This window comes from Balearica regulorum, chromosome 25, assembly GCF_011004875.1.
Source record: "Balearica regulorum gibbericeps isolate bBalReg1 chromosome 25, bBalReg1.pri, whole genome shotgun sequence".
Taxonomy (NCBI): domain Eukaryota; kingdom Metazoa; phylum Chordata; class Aves; order Gruiformes; family Gruidae; genus Balearica; species Balearica regulorum.
The window spans coordinates 1,413,960-1,427,438 of record NC_046208.1 but is presented as its reverse complement, the minus strand read 5'-3'; the positions used below and the strand labels follow the sequence as shown (position 1 = coordinate 1,427,438).

Below are 13,479 nucleotides of genomic sequence, written 5' to 3'. Positions count from 1 at the left end.
AGCCCTCCCCATCCCGGGCGGGCCCGCCCGCTCCCACAATGGCCACCGCCCGGCGTCTGCCCACAGCCGACATGGCGCTGGCCGCGCTTCCGGCCCAGCCCAGCGGCGGCGCCCAGTCGGCCGCTCCCGGCATGCTCCGCGCGGGGCCGGGCCGGGCCCAGAGCTGCCAAAATGGCGGACTTCGAGGACCGGGTGTCGGATGAGGAGAAGGTAGGGAGCGGGCTGGACCTCCGTGTGGGCTGGCACCCCTGTCCCCGCAGCACCTGCGGGAAGGCAGCGGGCGGGGGGCGGAGGGAAGGCTCGGCTCACCCGGTGCCGGCGGGTCGGCCTGAGGCCTGGCCTCGCCTCCCGGGGGCGGGCGGGCCCCCCCAGACCGGCCAGGCCGCCGCTGCCCGGGTGAGAGGCCGCCGGCCAGGGATCAGCGGTTACTTATCAACGCAACGCTTTGCATTTCGATTTCCTTATTGCCTGGGTGCAGCTGAGCTGCCTCGGCGCGTCTTTGTACGTGAAAATACAGGTTTTGCTCTTCGGCTTTCTCTTCCCAGGCTAACAAATTTAGCAGCATCTTTAAAAGGTGCTGGGAAACCTACTCCGGTCCAAAACACCTTCAGAGCGTGTTTTCACGTTTTCTGCTTGCCCTAGCTGCTGACAGCGACTTTGATGTAGATTCTACAAATTATACTGGGTGGAAGGGACTAAGCAGAAGCAAATCAAGCCATATTTTTTTTAGGAAATGAAGAAATGAACAGATTGTTTCTCTTGCATAGGAATGTGGGAAAATGACAGTCTTACAAGCAGCGCTGAGTTTCATGTAACAAGCAGGTAGCATTTTCTGCAAGTCTGTAGACACTAGATACCTACAAACGGTAGTTAAAAATCCACCGCTACTCCTCCTTACATCATAAAAATATTATGCGTAGCTTTTTCTGAAGTGAGGCATTAAGGCTTACAGATCTTTAAGGGTCCTAGAGTTTGGAGCTTGCTTTCATTTTTCTCTCAAACAGCCAATTTCAGCATCGTTACAGCGACAATCATTGTGAAACAAGCAGACAGAGCTTTAAAGGTGCGGTTCATCCTTTAGTTAATATTTTCGATTACATGAGTGTTGTTTGAAATTAATATTCCAGAACAGAATTCATACAGTCTTGAGCACATTACTGAAATCTACCTAGTGCTGTATAAACCAGTTTACTCTGTCATTTGGCTAAATTTCATTTGAACGTCTAAAATCAAAGGCATTGTTACAGTTGATGGGAAAACTAAAACACAAATAAAGCTCTATCACGTTGGCAGTTAATAGTGGTACAGGTTTGAGAGCAAAGGAGGTGAAGTAAATCGGTAATCTAGTAAGTCCGTAACAGAGCTGGAAGGAGAAGTGTAGTCCCTGTTTGTAGCCTGCACTTAGGCTGAGTCTGAGGATGAGAGTCAGTGTTGCAAGAACCTGGGGTCACTAGGCATTTTTCTCCCGCTGCATTCACCTGGAGTCTCCAGTTCTTTCAAAGCACTTGTGGAGAAGACTTGTCCTTCAAGAAGAGGCCATGCAGATCTGCGTGTGCCCAAGTACTTTGTTTGGCGGAGTAGATGGGATTTTGCTTGAAATTGGAGCCTATGTTCTACTTCATGTAGGCAACCTCGATTCAATGTAAAGTAGCTCCATGCCCAGCACAGGTAGAAAAGGATAATCGTGGGTGAGGATCTGAAAAAGAATCATGCAGTTAAGATTAGTATCCATTTTATAACCACTCAGGTCTAGAACTTCCTTTTTTAAGTCTGAGTTTACCAGTGCTTTAAAATAAAACAAAGAAATGAAAAAAATCAACAGAGCAACAAAATTAATTCATTCCACCCGCCCAAACATCACTTCTTTATTCTCTATAGGCATATTTTAGGTAAGCTAAGGGATTCATTTTAGTTTAAGGTCTAGTGCAATGTTCTCTGTTGTCTATTTCAGTTCATTCTGCCTCCATTTTACCAGCTTAAACTAATGGTTGAGCAGCTTCCCTCTCAGACACTTTCCCCATTTTAGAAACAGGAAGTTCGTTTTGCTAGTGTGCTGCGAGCTACCTGAAATGGCAGTGATGGCCAGGAAGTAGGTCAGTTTGCAGAAAGTCTTATTTTCGTGCTTCTGCAAACGAACATCCTGCCACTTTGCTGACACCACTTTGAAACAAATCAACTCTAAAAACCAACAGCAACTCAAATGCTTGACATTTAGAATTAATTACCCTGCAGCCGGTTTCCTGCACTCCACTCCTGATTTCAATAGCTTGAGTTAAAGGCTTTGCATTTTATTGCTCCACAGGAGAGGCAGGGCTAGGGATACTTCATAAAAATGAACATGGTTGCAGTGTTTCTTGTTTATGGCTGGCTTTGTGATAGCATTTGATTGAAATGCAGAATCCCTTCTGTGTGGATTTAATTTTGTTCACCCTTCCAAGTGGAAGACTGTAAAAATCTCTCCTGTAATATTTGTTTGGGTTTTTTCACAAGGATCTGTTAACGAGAACCCATTGACCTAAAAGCCTATTAAAAATGGTCCCTTTTATGAGGGTTCCATGTACCGTACAATTCTGCAGCCACAATATTGTTGGATGAATTTATAAGATACTAAATGTTACAGCTTTTTAGAGGCCTTATTCTTCCATCTGTTGAAACACCTTATAAAAGGAAATCTGTTCATCTGGGGAGTTAAATTGCAGGATGTATTCTGGTGCAATCCTCCCACTGAGAGGCATCGCGGCATGAAGTGGTACGTAATTGTAAGCGCTTTAGCACAGCGATATGCCTGTAGTAGTGCTTACTCTTGCACTTTCTTAGAGTAGCACATGGTGTCATTTCAGAAGTCTTTTCAGCCATTTAGGGCTGGCTCTCAGGAAAGTCCACAGAGGATATGAAGCAGCAGTGTCCCTCTTAATTACTGTTAGGTTATCTTCATCACCATCCCAAGTTTCTGATAGTGAAATCTAACAAGGTTATGGCAGCAATGTATCCTAATTACAGTTCTTTAAATAGTGAACATTTTCAGACAGAGCTAGTTTTAGGATTGCTGTATACTTACCAACCTTATCTGAAAAGCAGAAAATTAGGAAAAAGTGGTTTGACATTCTGTATTGTATCAATTACACAAGTTACAGACTTTTTAGTTTTCCGTTTACATTGTGTAATTAAAGGCATAAAGAACGTATTTTTTTAAATAGATGCTAATTGGGAAAACGATCTATTTTTATCTGAAGCTCAATCCATTTAAGGCAGAGTTGTTACTTGATACTGTTGGAATAAGGCAGTATACCCTTTGTTTGGAAAGGTGTTTACTTCCTTCCATGGCTTGCTTTAAATCATTATGCGGCAAACAATACAAACAACGATTTCTAATTAAAACGAGGAAGACTGTTGAGAGAAGCAAGTTACTTCCAGCTCTGGCAGTAATTCAGCTGAAGTAGTTCTTTGGTTTACTGCTCAAAATGAAAAGTAGAAAAAGTAATCAGAGTTGTAATGAGCATTGTTCTGCAGTCATCTTCAATAAATGTCTAGTTGAGCAAGAAAGGCTTATTGCACAGCTTTGTTAGCTGTGCTTATTGGAAGAAGTGTGACGTTTTTATTATTCTAAGGGAGAGGTTTAATTTTGTGACATTTCCTGTTTCAAGTCTTCCAAGATGATTCGATTCCCTTTGGTCCTGTAAAAACCATAAAAGATTTGATTATGAAAACCATAAATTCTTACTAATTTCAACAGAATCAATACCTAGACCCCCTAAATTCTAACAATCCAAGACATGTACATTGGATTTCAGAACACAGTGCAGTTTTATTACTTTTTAGAAGAGAATGGGTTTTTCTTCTGTAGCTTCAAAGTTTGCAGACATTCAGGTATTTTTGTGCCCGAATTCTTCCACTACCGTGACACTTCATGTCTGGACTGCAGTACAGTTTCCAATAAAATACTACTTCCAAGATGAGAGGAGTAACATGCCACAGAATGGCACAGGTGGTGTGTCTGCTGCTCAGGGTTAGAAGTAACCAGGGCAGCATTAGAGAATCAAGGGGGGGAAAAAAGTAAATCCCCTGCTGAAATTTGGATGGTTTCATTTGGAGGTTCTGTCTGACTTCCTGGGTTCATTTTGGCACTTTCCATCACCCCCATTTTTGTCAGTTCCCAGCTTTTCACTCTGTCTCTCCATACCGCCTTCTGTGCTCTGAGCACATCAGTGGCTTTTCAAAGTCTGTGAGGCATAATTAACTCTGGAAGCAGTCCCATGGCAGTTGATGTAATTGATTTACTGCTCCATTTCTAGAGGGATCAACCTCTCACCCTTCACACGCTGTTTGCTGTGAAGCAGCGGCATCTCCTTCAGCCACTCCACTCATCGGCAACAAACAAGTTGCATCACAGGGAATAACAGTGTCTTGCAACATATGTCAGACACTCCTTAGGGATGTGGTTGTGCTGTAGGTTACCATCTAGTTACAGTGTCACTTTTACTGCAGCTGTTTCTTATTCTTTATATACCTTGGCATTTAGGTTTCTGATTACTAGCAAGCATCAGGAAAAAACATTGTTTAGGAATGTCACCAAGAAGGATGGCTGGGCAGCATTCATATTCATTGAATAGATTAGTACTATGCAGATTGAACAGTTCACGTTTTTACAGGTGCTCATGTGAAGTTTGCACTTCTTCCTGATTACACGTGGAATTCTTCTGCTCGGTTACACTGAGTCTTGTGAGACTATTTCCATTTTGACAATGTATGCCTAGATTTCTCCGTAAATCTGGCGCTTTCTATGACTGTCAGAGTTGGTTTTGTTGGTGAATTGCTTCAGTGCAGGTTGCAGTATGTATGAACTCAGTAAATTGTGTTTAGTTTAATTACTTTTCTGCTTCATTGTAGGTGCGTATAGCTGCAAAATTCATCACTCATGCACCCCCTGGAGAATTTAATGAAGTATTCAATGGTAAGTAAATAAGGAAAAATGATCAGTGGTGTTTTCTTCATGTTTCATCTATTGTAAGAGTCTACGGCTGTGTCACAATATACTGCTTTTAAGGTTAAGAAGTGGTGAGGGAAAAGCATGCTCTCATTCTGTGACTACATGTGCTTAATGAAATGATTTAATCATTTTAATGTTTGCATTTGTACAGTTGAAAGTGAAATGCATAAAGAGAAACATTTGATCAAAAAATCCAATAACCTACCTGAACACTCTCTTCTCCAGATGTCCGGTTATTGCTTAACAATGACAATCTTCTCAGGGAAGGAGCAGCACAGTAAGTACTAATATTTCAAACACAAGTCAAATTACCATCAGTCACGCATTTGTTTTCTTACACCCATCATTCTGTGACAAAGCAAGCCATTTGTATTGAGAGCAATTTTCTGTAATTCCTTATCCCCCCCAGCAAAATACATAATGGAAGGCATGGGTGATTCTTTTTAAAAGCCCTAAATTGGAATTTGTGCTGTAGAGGCCGTGTAAAACTGACAGGAAGGCACTCTGCCAAGAAGTTTAACTGCAGCAGTGGGAATGTCTGATCTTGTTGAAGCATGATTTGTAAAGCAAGTCAAGCCTAAAATACTTAGTAATCCTTAGCCAAAGTTTAGAAAAAGAACTGCACTCAAAAAAAAAATAAGAAAAACCTTTTAAAATAGCTTGTTTACTTGCACAGGCTCATCAGTAGGTGCTTAAAGGTTATGCATACAAGCTTTTTGATGTTAAGATTTTACTTCAAGCTAGGTGACATGTCAGTCAGCAGGTCTTTACATAAGAAAATTGTTGTAAATAATAGTCTACTCATTTGTTTACCTTGCTGCTGTCTCAATTGTAGCTGAGGTGTTCCTGTTTTGCCTTGGCTTGCTCATATTCCCCCAGGCTGCCTGCTGTTCTACCTTTGAACTCTGTACTTTCCTGGTCATCACTAAATAAACCTGGCTTTAGACCTGGGTTTTTATAGCTATCGTCAATAAAAGGTATTGAAAAATCCTTTGAGTGCTTTTGTGTATTATTTGCCAAATTAAGTTGAAATTTTCTGTAATATAAATATCACCATGTGCTTATTCTTGAGTCAAAATGAATGTGCATGTACAGCTAAAGTTCATGTTCTTTTCACAGTGCATTTGCACAGTATAACATGGATCAGTTCACTCCGGTGAAGATAGAAGGGTATGATGATCAGGTAAGAAAACTTTTTACACTTGATGTTTGTATTACTACACTGTGCAAAAACAATAAAAACAACAAGATACTGACTAGTTTCATTCTACTCACAAGTTATCACCTCTCCTCCTTCCCCCCCACGTCATTACATTACCAAACTTTTGTTCTTACAGAGGCAGCATAGGTGAAATGTTCTCTTAAAGTTTTGTCTGATACTACCTAGTAACTCTAATTCATTGTTCCTTAAGTAAAGCTCCATGCTGAAGTCATTGGAGTTCTACTTAGAGTAGGAATGATTAAAGATTACTGTTTATTTAAAGCTCACTTATGAATCCTTATGTTGCTACCTGCTTATAGTTCCCACTGACAATCGGTAGTAGATTTTTAATAGGTTGTTTGGTTTGGGGTTTTTTATTATTATTTTTAATCCATTCCCAGCGACCCTAAAAGCCATATTGTATCTTTGATTATCTCAATCTAATACTATCCAGTCTATGCCAGCAAAATTATTATTTTTTCTTTGGAGAACAAGCAGCAAGTCCTTCAGGAGATAGAAAGCTGGCCTGACCATCTGTTCTATTCTCTGAGCCAAGTACTGACCTAGCTTTGCTGGTGTCCCAGATATGTTCATGGGAGGCAGATATTTGTAAGAGGGCTGTCCATAGAAGTAACTTTGACAAGAGAAAGTTAGAGTACAACCTGAGAAAAAAAAAAAGTTTGGGATGCTAGAGAATTATGGTGAATAAGGCAAAGGAGAAGGAAGGTACAGTACTGCTTTGCTGTGTACTTTAGTTTGTGGAAGCAGCCACATCTGTATACCCTTCTTGACTAGAAGGGGAGCTATTGCAACATGGAGCATGATAATAAATGGTAAATTCCAGAGTAAAATTCTTTATTTCCTTTAGAAATGGGGAAGGAAAACAGCAAACGTACCTTTAAAAGCAAACCCACCTCTTTGTAGTGTTATGTTACACTAAATATATACGTTATTATAATACTGCCATTTCTGGGACAGAAGACTAAGTGCAGTATTACTGTGAAGAGCAGAAAGTTTACCTACAACCTCCCTACAACTACTCTTAGTTGAAATTATGACTGAAAAATCCTTGTTTCTTTCTGTGATATAGCTCAATGAAGTAATCTGTTGAAACATTGGTATGTATTCAAATAGTGAAAACCACAAAACAGCACAGTTACAGCAGCATAAGCGTATCTTAATTTCAACTTATTTTACAGGTCTTAATCACAGAACATGGTGATCTGGGCAATGGCAGATTTTTAGACCCAAGAAACAAACTTTCCTTTAAGTTTGATCATTTAAGAAAAGAAGCAAGTGACCCCCAGCCCGAGGACACGGAATCAGCTTTAAAACAGTGGAGAGATGCCTGTGACAGTGCACTGAGAGCTTACGTGAAAGACCATTACCCCAATGGCTTCTGTACTGTTGAGTATCTGTCTTGTTTCACTGAGAGGTCACTGCTCCCTGCCAGTCAGTCCCTTGAGTGGACTTTGGGCTGGGCAGTGCTGTTTGAATTCTCCATCCTCACTAGCCATTTTGCTAACTTTGGGATAATTTCCAAAGAGGGTGCAAATATCTTGGTATGCACGTGATAGTAAAGATGTATTAGATACTACTTTTCATCGCTGTGACTGCCAAGCACCTCAATGCCTGCAGTTAATAAAAAGGGAGGCATCATTTGCACATATGTGCAAATGGAGGTGTTGGGCAATGTCATTTGTGGTGCATGTTGCCAGTGAGATACCACAGTAGCAAGCCTCCACAATGCTGCTGAGAACAGAAATTAAGAATGGCTTTCTTCAGTTCTTGGGCCTTTTTAACTCTTTTTCTAAATACAGGTTTATGGTAAATCTATAGATGGGCAGCAGACAATTATTGCCTGTATTGAGAGCCACCAGTTCCAGCCCAAAAACTTCTGGTAAGACTATTTCAACATAATGTCTTTTCTTCCTTTATTGGTCCTCAAACCCATCCCCTGTCTTCTGACACAGTCTGAAGGGCAAGTAGTCTTGGGCTTCCCAAGAAGTTCTGCTGCTCATGCTGTAGTGTGTTTTCCTTGCACTTCCCTAAAGCCTTCAGTGTGGCTCAGTGACCTATCCAGAGAGAAAGGCGTTAGCAGAGCTAGACAGAAACCCTCTTACATGTTCCAGAGCACAGGCACGCTGGAGCTAGTCCGTACTGAAGCTGGTTATATTCAGCTGTGCTTCAGGAATTTAATTCAATGCCATGTAAGGCACTGTAATATCGGTCATAAGACGACAGCAGAAACAACTTTTGTTAGTTTGGTTCTTTCTGTAGTTAGAGCTTTTTGGAAATAGTTTTCATGCTTTGATTGTTTTTAGGAATGGTCGCTGGAGATCAGAATGGAAGTTTACCATCACACCACCAACAGCTCAAGTGGCTGCAGTGCTCAAAATCCAGGTGAGTCACTTTTTCTGGCAATGGCAGGAGAAGCCATGTTGTGCTTCTCTTACATGTGCATTCAACTCAGAATGAGATGCTGAAATACAGCAGAGATGTCCTTCTCAAGTCAGGATGCTGTTAAACTATACAATTCAAGAAATTAATTCTTAAAACTAGTGTTTTGGACATCATCTACAATCTGGCCTGTGGCTTATTATATAGCATTACCCTATATGCCTCCAAGTCTGCTTCACTGTATAGGGCTAAAACCTATACCATGAATTCTTTTATAATTGCTCTTATTTCAACTCTAGGCGTTTACTGCATTAACATAATCTTGAACAGTCTTGACAAAGAATGAAACCTTTTAGAAAATCCATCCTGCTTTTAGTCTCCACGTAAGCAGAGAAGACTGGCACAACAGTGCTGTTGTGCCACTCTAGTAGCATTTGGGGGCTCTAGGGATTATTAAGTGAGTGTTAATGATAACCTGCGTTTTGTCTCTTCGTTCAGGTTCATTATTATGAAGATGGCAATGTTCAGCTGGTTAGTCATAAAGATATCCAGGACTCCATACCAGTTTCAGTAAGTATGCTAAAATATTTGTTATGATAAAGCAGCTATTTTATTTCTTAAACATCTTGTGAAGCATGCACTTCTATAACTACATTCTCTTGACTTTAATGTAATTTTAGGGTGACTAGCCAGTGTAGTTGTAGTGTTTAGAGTTACATGGGAAACCCAGATTCTCAGTTGCTTAAAATTAGACTGTATTAGAAAGTACAGTCTCTGTTGGAAAGCTTATCTTAGGAGTTTCAGTGAAAGAGGGCAGAATACGCTTTTCCATCTCTGCGCAAGGGAAGCGAACAGCAAGAGCAGTGTACTAAGGGAAAATAACAAGTCCTGTAGTACAGTAGAGGGAGCAGTCACAAAATCTCTATCTATACCATGAAGGTCTACTTCCTTTGTGCTCACTAGGGTGCAGTCCTGTTTCAGTTTGGAGCACAAGCTGTAGCCAACACACAGCTCTATCTTGAACCTCCCAGAGACATCCCTAGCGAAAGGAACCCAGCTATGCAACCTGCCATGTTAGCCACTTTATCTGTTCTCAGAAATCAATTGTGTAGCTGTTGCAAGTTGCTCTTAAACATACAAAAATTTATTTTTTTCCCTTTGTAGAGTGATGTCCAGACAGCTAAGGAATTTATTAAGATAATAGAAAATGCAGAAAATGAGTACCAGGTAAGATCAGTGGTTGTTAAATAAATGTGGAATCCTATCAGTGTCCATTTACAGTTAATGGAAACACGGAAAATTGACCTCTGTTTCTGGCTGAATCTGGTATTGACTGCAAGAATTACATAGAAAAGGACAGTAGTATTTGCTTAAAGAATATAGTTGTAAAACTATATGGAATTAATAATCATATAGTGACTTTAAAGGGTTACAAATGGTGCCTGGAACAAGCATGGAAGGGGAGTGGGTGAGTCTAAATATTTTCCTCTGTGACAGTTAAAAATACTGAAGAGGAAATCTGTTGGACAGCTTTTTACATTGTCCCAGCCTCTGTGCCAGGAGGCTCGCTGCAGACAAGTCAGTGAAACACCTAAGGAGACACTGCTACATTCACAGGGGAAGATTAATCAAAACCCTTTTACTTGCACACAGAGTGGTGACTGCGTTATTAATTAGTTAATAGCGTGCCTTCACCTTGCAGAAAGGGGTTTGTGGCTTTAACACCGAGTCATGCTTTCTCAGAGTATCTTCTTAGTGCCGTAACTGAATCTACTTGCCGTTGCAGACAGCAATCAGTGAGAACTACCAGACTATGTCAGACACCACTTTCAAAGCCTTACGCCGGCAGCTACCCGTCACCCGCACCAAGATCGACTGGAACAAAATCCTCAGCTACAAGATTGGCAAAGAAATGCAGAATGCTTAATGCGGAAATAAGGAGATTTACAAAATGTTTGTGTGCAAAAAAACAAATGTGGTCCTATGCCAAGTAGATGGTTTCTAAACCAGTGCAGCATTTTTCTAGGGCTTTCAAAGTTAACAGGTTTTCTAGCCTCAGAGAGAACTGTGGAACAAATAGCGTTGTCTTTGTGTTCTGTGTTTCTTGCCGCATAAACTTCCTATTGTGACTGCATTTACTGGTAGGTCATTTTAATGAAGCCACATTCATGGTTCAGAAGTATAGCAGTTTTCAGTCACTGATTGTACCGGTTGGAAAACTTCCTAGCTGGAAAAGCCCTATTGCAAACACAGCTGAGGGTGCAGAGCATTCCCCTTACCCATATACAGCACGCCAGGTACTCCAGTAAGTTTGTCAAACCTGCCAACAGCTCAAGGCGCTATGCTGCAAGATAGAATAAATGCAAAAGACAGTAAGTCTTCATATATCCTTATTACTGACCTCTACAAAGCAAAAAGCCTGCAGGCTTAGATTTTACTGTATAAAATGAGTTTACAAGATCCTTTACAGAAATCCCTACACAGCTAGCTCTTCCAGGGACGTAATTTTTTTAATCTGAAGATTTGAGCCATGTTCCCTTAAAAGTGAACATTTTTTTGCTCTCCCTTCCCTCACATATGTACGGTTATCGGACATCTGCATTTTTACAGAACTACAAGTTTCTGTGTTGAGTCACTGCTGATCCATGTAGGCTGGATGGTGATTAAAAATGCAAATGTCTATGGAATAATAGGTATGTTGTGCTTTAATGCTTTGTGGCAGGTTCATAGAATTTGTATCACAGGTGTATGGATGGATAGTGTACAAAATAAATAAACTTGCACCAAAGTGAGAGAAAAACCCTCTCCATTTTGTCTCAATTGTGGCCAGTTTTTGTCATACTTAAAGGAGATTTTGGAATTAATCTTTTCATTGCTCTCAATGCTTGCTCTATGTGACTTTGTTTTTCTTGCAAATCAAAAATTGCAGTCCTGAGGGGAGGATGAAGAGGCATGCGATTGCCTTCTCTCAGTCAGAATTCAGAACATGGATGCGCTGCAAAGTGAAACCCCTTTGGTGAACTCACTTTGCTTTCTTTGCACGTGATTATCACTGGGCCTTCTTGCAGGTTCTGGTTTTTAAACTGGCTGGTGTCTTCCTGTTTTTAAATACATGAAGCAAGGGATTGGGAAGAGAGGGATTGGGCTGCCTGTGCAGTACACTTCAGGTACAGTAATTCCACAAAACAAGCGTGTCTATCCTTTGTGAGAAGTTTTGTCTAAATAAAATATATTTGTATTTGCTGTTGAGACTGACCATTCATCCTACAGGCATCCTCTGTATCGAATAGTCGCGTAGAAATACACCGGTCTTTGTTTTAAAGCAGTTTGTGTCTGTTCTTTCATGGTCTCGCTTCTGTTAACTCCTGCTGAAGGCAGATCTACAGGTCACACCCCGAGAGCAGGCGTGGTATTGCAAGCCCACGGGTGATGCTCCCAACCTTGTCCAGAGACCAGGGAACTGGAGGCCAAAGAACTTTCAAATTACAGTCACGCAGCTCTAATGAAGCGCTTCGCCCAGGGAAAACAGCAGACAAGGTTATTCCGCTCATCGTCCGGGTCTTACTCTAACACCTACCTCGCCTCTTCTACTCGGCTTGTGAAACACTTAAGTGCCGGGTGCGCCCTACGCTGGACAATGCAGGACCATCTTCTGGAGGATTTGCATGCCACTGTGCAAAGAGCTGCTCAAGGACAGCTCTGCTGCCAGCCGGTGTTTGTGGAAAGGGTTTCCTCCCTGCCCACAGCGCCCGGAGGAGATGAAAGGTTGTGTGGATGAGCACCTACGGTGCTGTGGCTGTGGTCCCATCCAGACAAGCACTGCAGCAATTCCAAGAATGTGAAGCTGAAGCAGGGCTGAGATAAGGCTGTGCACACAACCCAGCTTTTATCTGCCTCAAGGCTAGTCTTTTCTCGCTCTGGGTTAATTACACTGCAAGTAGTTCACCACCACTTGTTCTAGCCTTAAGACCGTTTCTATCTCTATGTCCTTCTCCAAATCTTCAGCTAATCATCCTTCAGGCCACCTCATTCCCTGTCTACCTCCTGGCACTTCTCCCCCACCAGCCTTCTCTACAGCAGGCTCAGCTGTCCCAGTCCCAGCCCCTTTCCAGCTCCTATTTCTTCCTTGGAAAAGCAGCACTTGGCCTGGCTCACCACCACTGGGACACTAAGCAAGTGCCAGCCCAGGAGGGACACATGCCCAGAGGCATTCTAGTCCTTAAAGCCATCGGCTAGTGTCTGCTGGAGACCAGAGGCTCCAGTGGAAGCTGAGGCCAGCCCCAGAGATTGTTGGGCTAGCTCTGTTGAAGGGTACAAAAGTCAAAGCCTGATCCCAGATGAATCACAGTGAGCCAGGGAAGGCAAAGCCAGCCCAGCCCAGAGCTGCAAGGTCCTGCCAGCCCAGAGACAACAGCCAGGCTACCCAGCTGCCCCCCCATGGAAAGAGCTTTCCTACCTGTTTGCACAATCAAAGCTTAAAGTTCCAGGATTCTGCCTGCAATACATGACAGGCTTACAAGCAACTTCTCCAAAGGCAACATCCCCACTTTTCAAGCCTCAGAGCCCTCCCACAATCTGCAAGGGGCCCAACACCATCACAATTTTATCAGGCACCTCCAGATGGTGGCAGGTCATTAGCAGAACTTGGGTCAGAGGAAGAGCCACCCAAGCTAAGGAGGGAGAAAACAGCAGACTTACCCCAACATCCTTAGCCACAGACAAGGCGAAAGCAACACCATGAGCAGCGCCAGGGTCTTGAGCCATTTTACAGAAGCAGATCAGGGATCAGCATCCTCACTGGGCAGGTTGGAGGATGAAAGCACAGGGAACCACAGACAAACATGGAAACCAGCTGCTGCTGCTGCTGCTGCCCTATTTATAGAGCAGCGGT

At 42.3% G+C, this 13,479-nt stretch overlaps 1 protein-coding gene across 1 annotated transcript; it reads left to right on the top strand.

Annotated features, from left to right (window-relative positions):
* Positions 1–55: 55 nt before the first annotated feature.
* CAPZA1 (capping actin protein of muscle Z-line subunit alpha 1) lies at positions 56–11,910 on the top strand. Its single transcript, XM_075776027.1, has 10 exons — positions 56–210; positions 4,888–4,951; positions 5,213–5,264; positions 6,107–6,170; positions 7,388–7,594; positions 8,009–8,088; positions 8,513–8,591; positions 9,087–9,158; positions 9,753–9,815; positions 10,375–11,910. The coding sequence occupies exons 1-10, from the start codon at positions 172–174 to the stop codon at positions 10,513–10,515; spliced, it is 861 nt and encodes a 286-aa protein (XP_075632142.1). The 5' UTR covers positions 56–171; the 3' UTR covers positions 10,516–11,910.
* Positions 11,911–13,479: the final 1,569 nt, after the last annotated feature.

Bases quoted from the DNA above. Each gene is read 5' to 3' on its own strand.
- CAPZA1 (XM_075776027.1), top strand. From the start codon at position 172: ATGGCGGACTTCGAGGACCGGGTGTCGGATGAGGAGAAG. The intron at 5,265-6,106 runs GTAAGTACTAAT...TTCTTTTCACAG, and splicing joins CTCAGGGAAGGAGCAGCACA to TGCATTTGCACAGTATAACA. The intron at 9,159-9,752 runs GTAAGTATGCTA...TTCCCTTTGTAG, and splicing joins AGGACTCCATACCAGTTTCA to AGTGATGTCCAGACAGCTAA.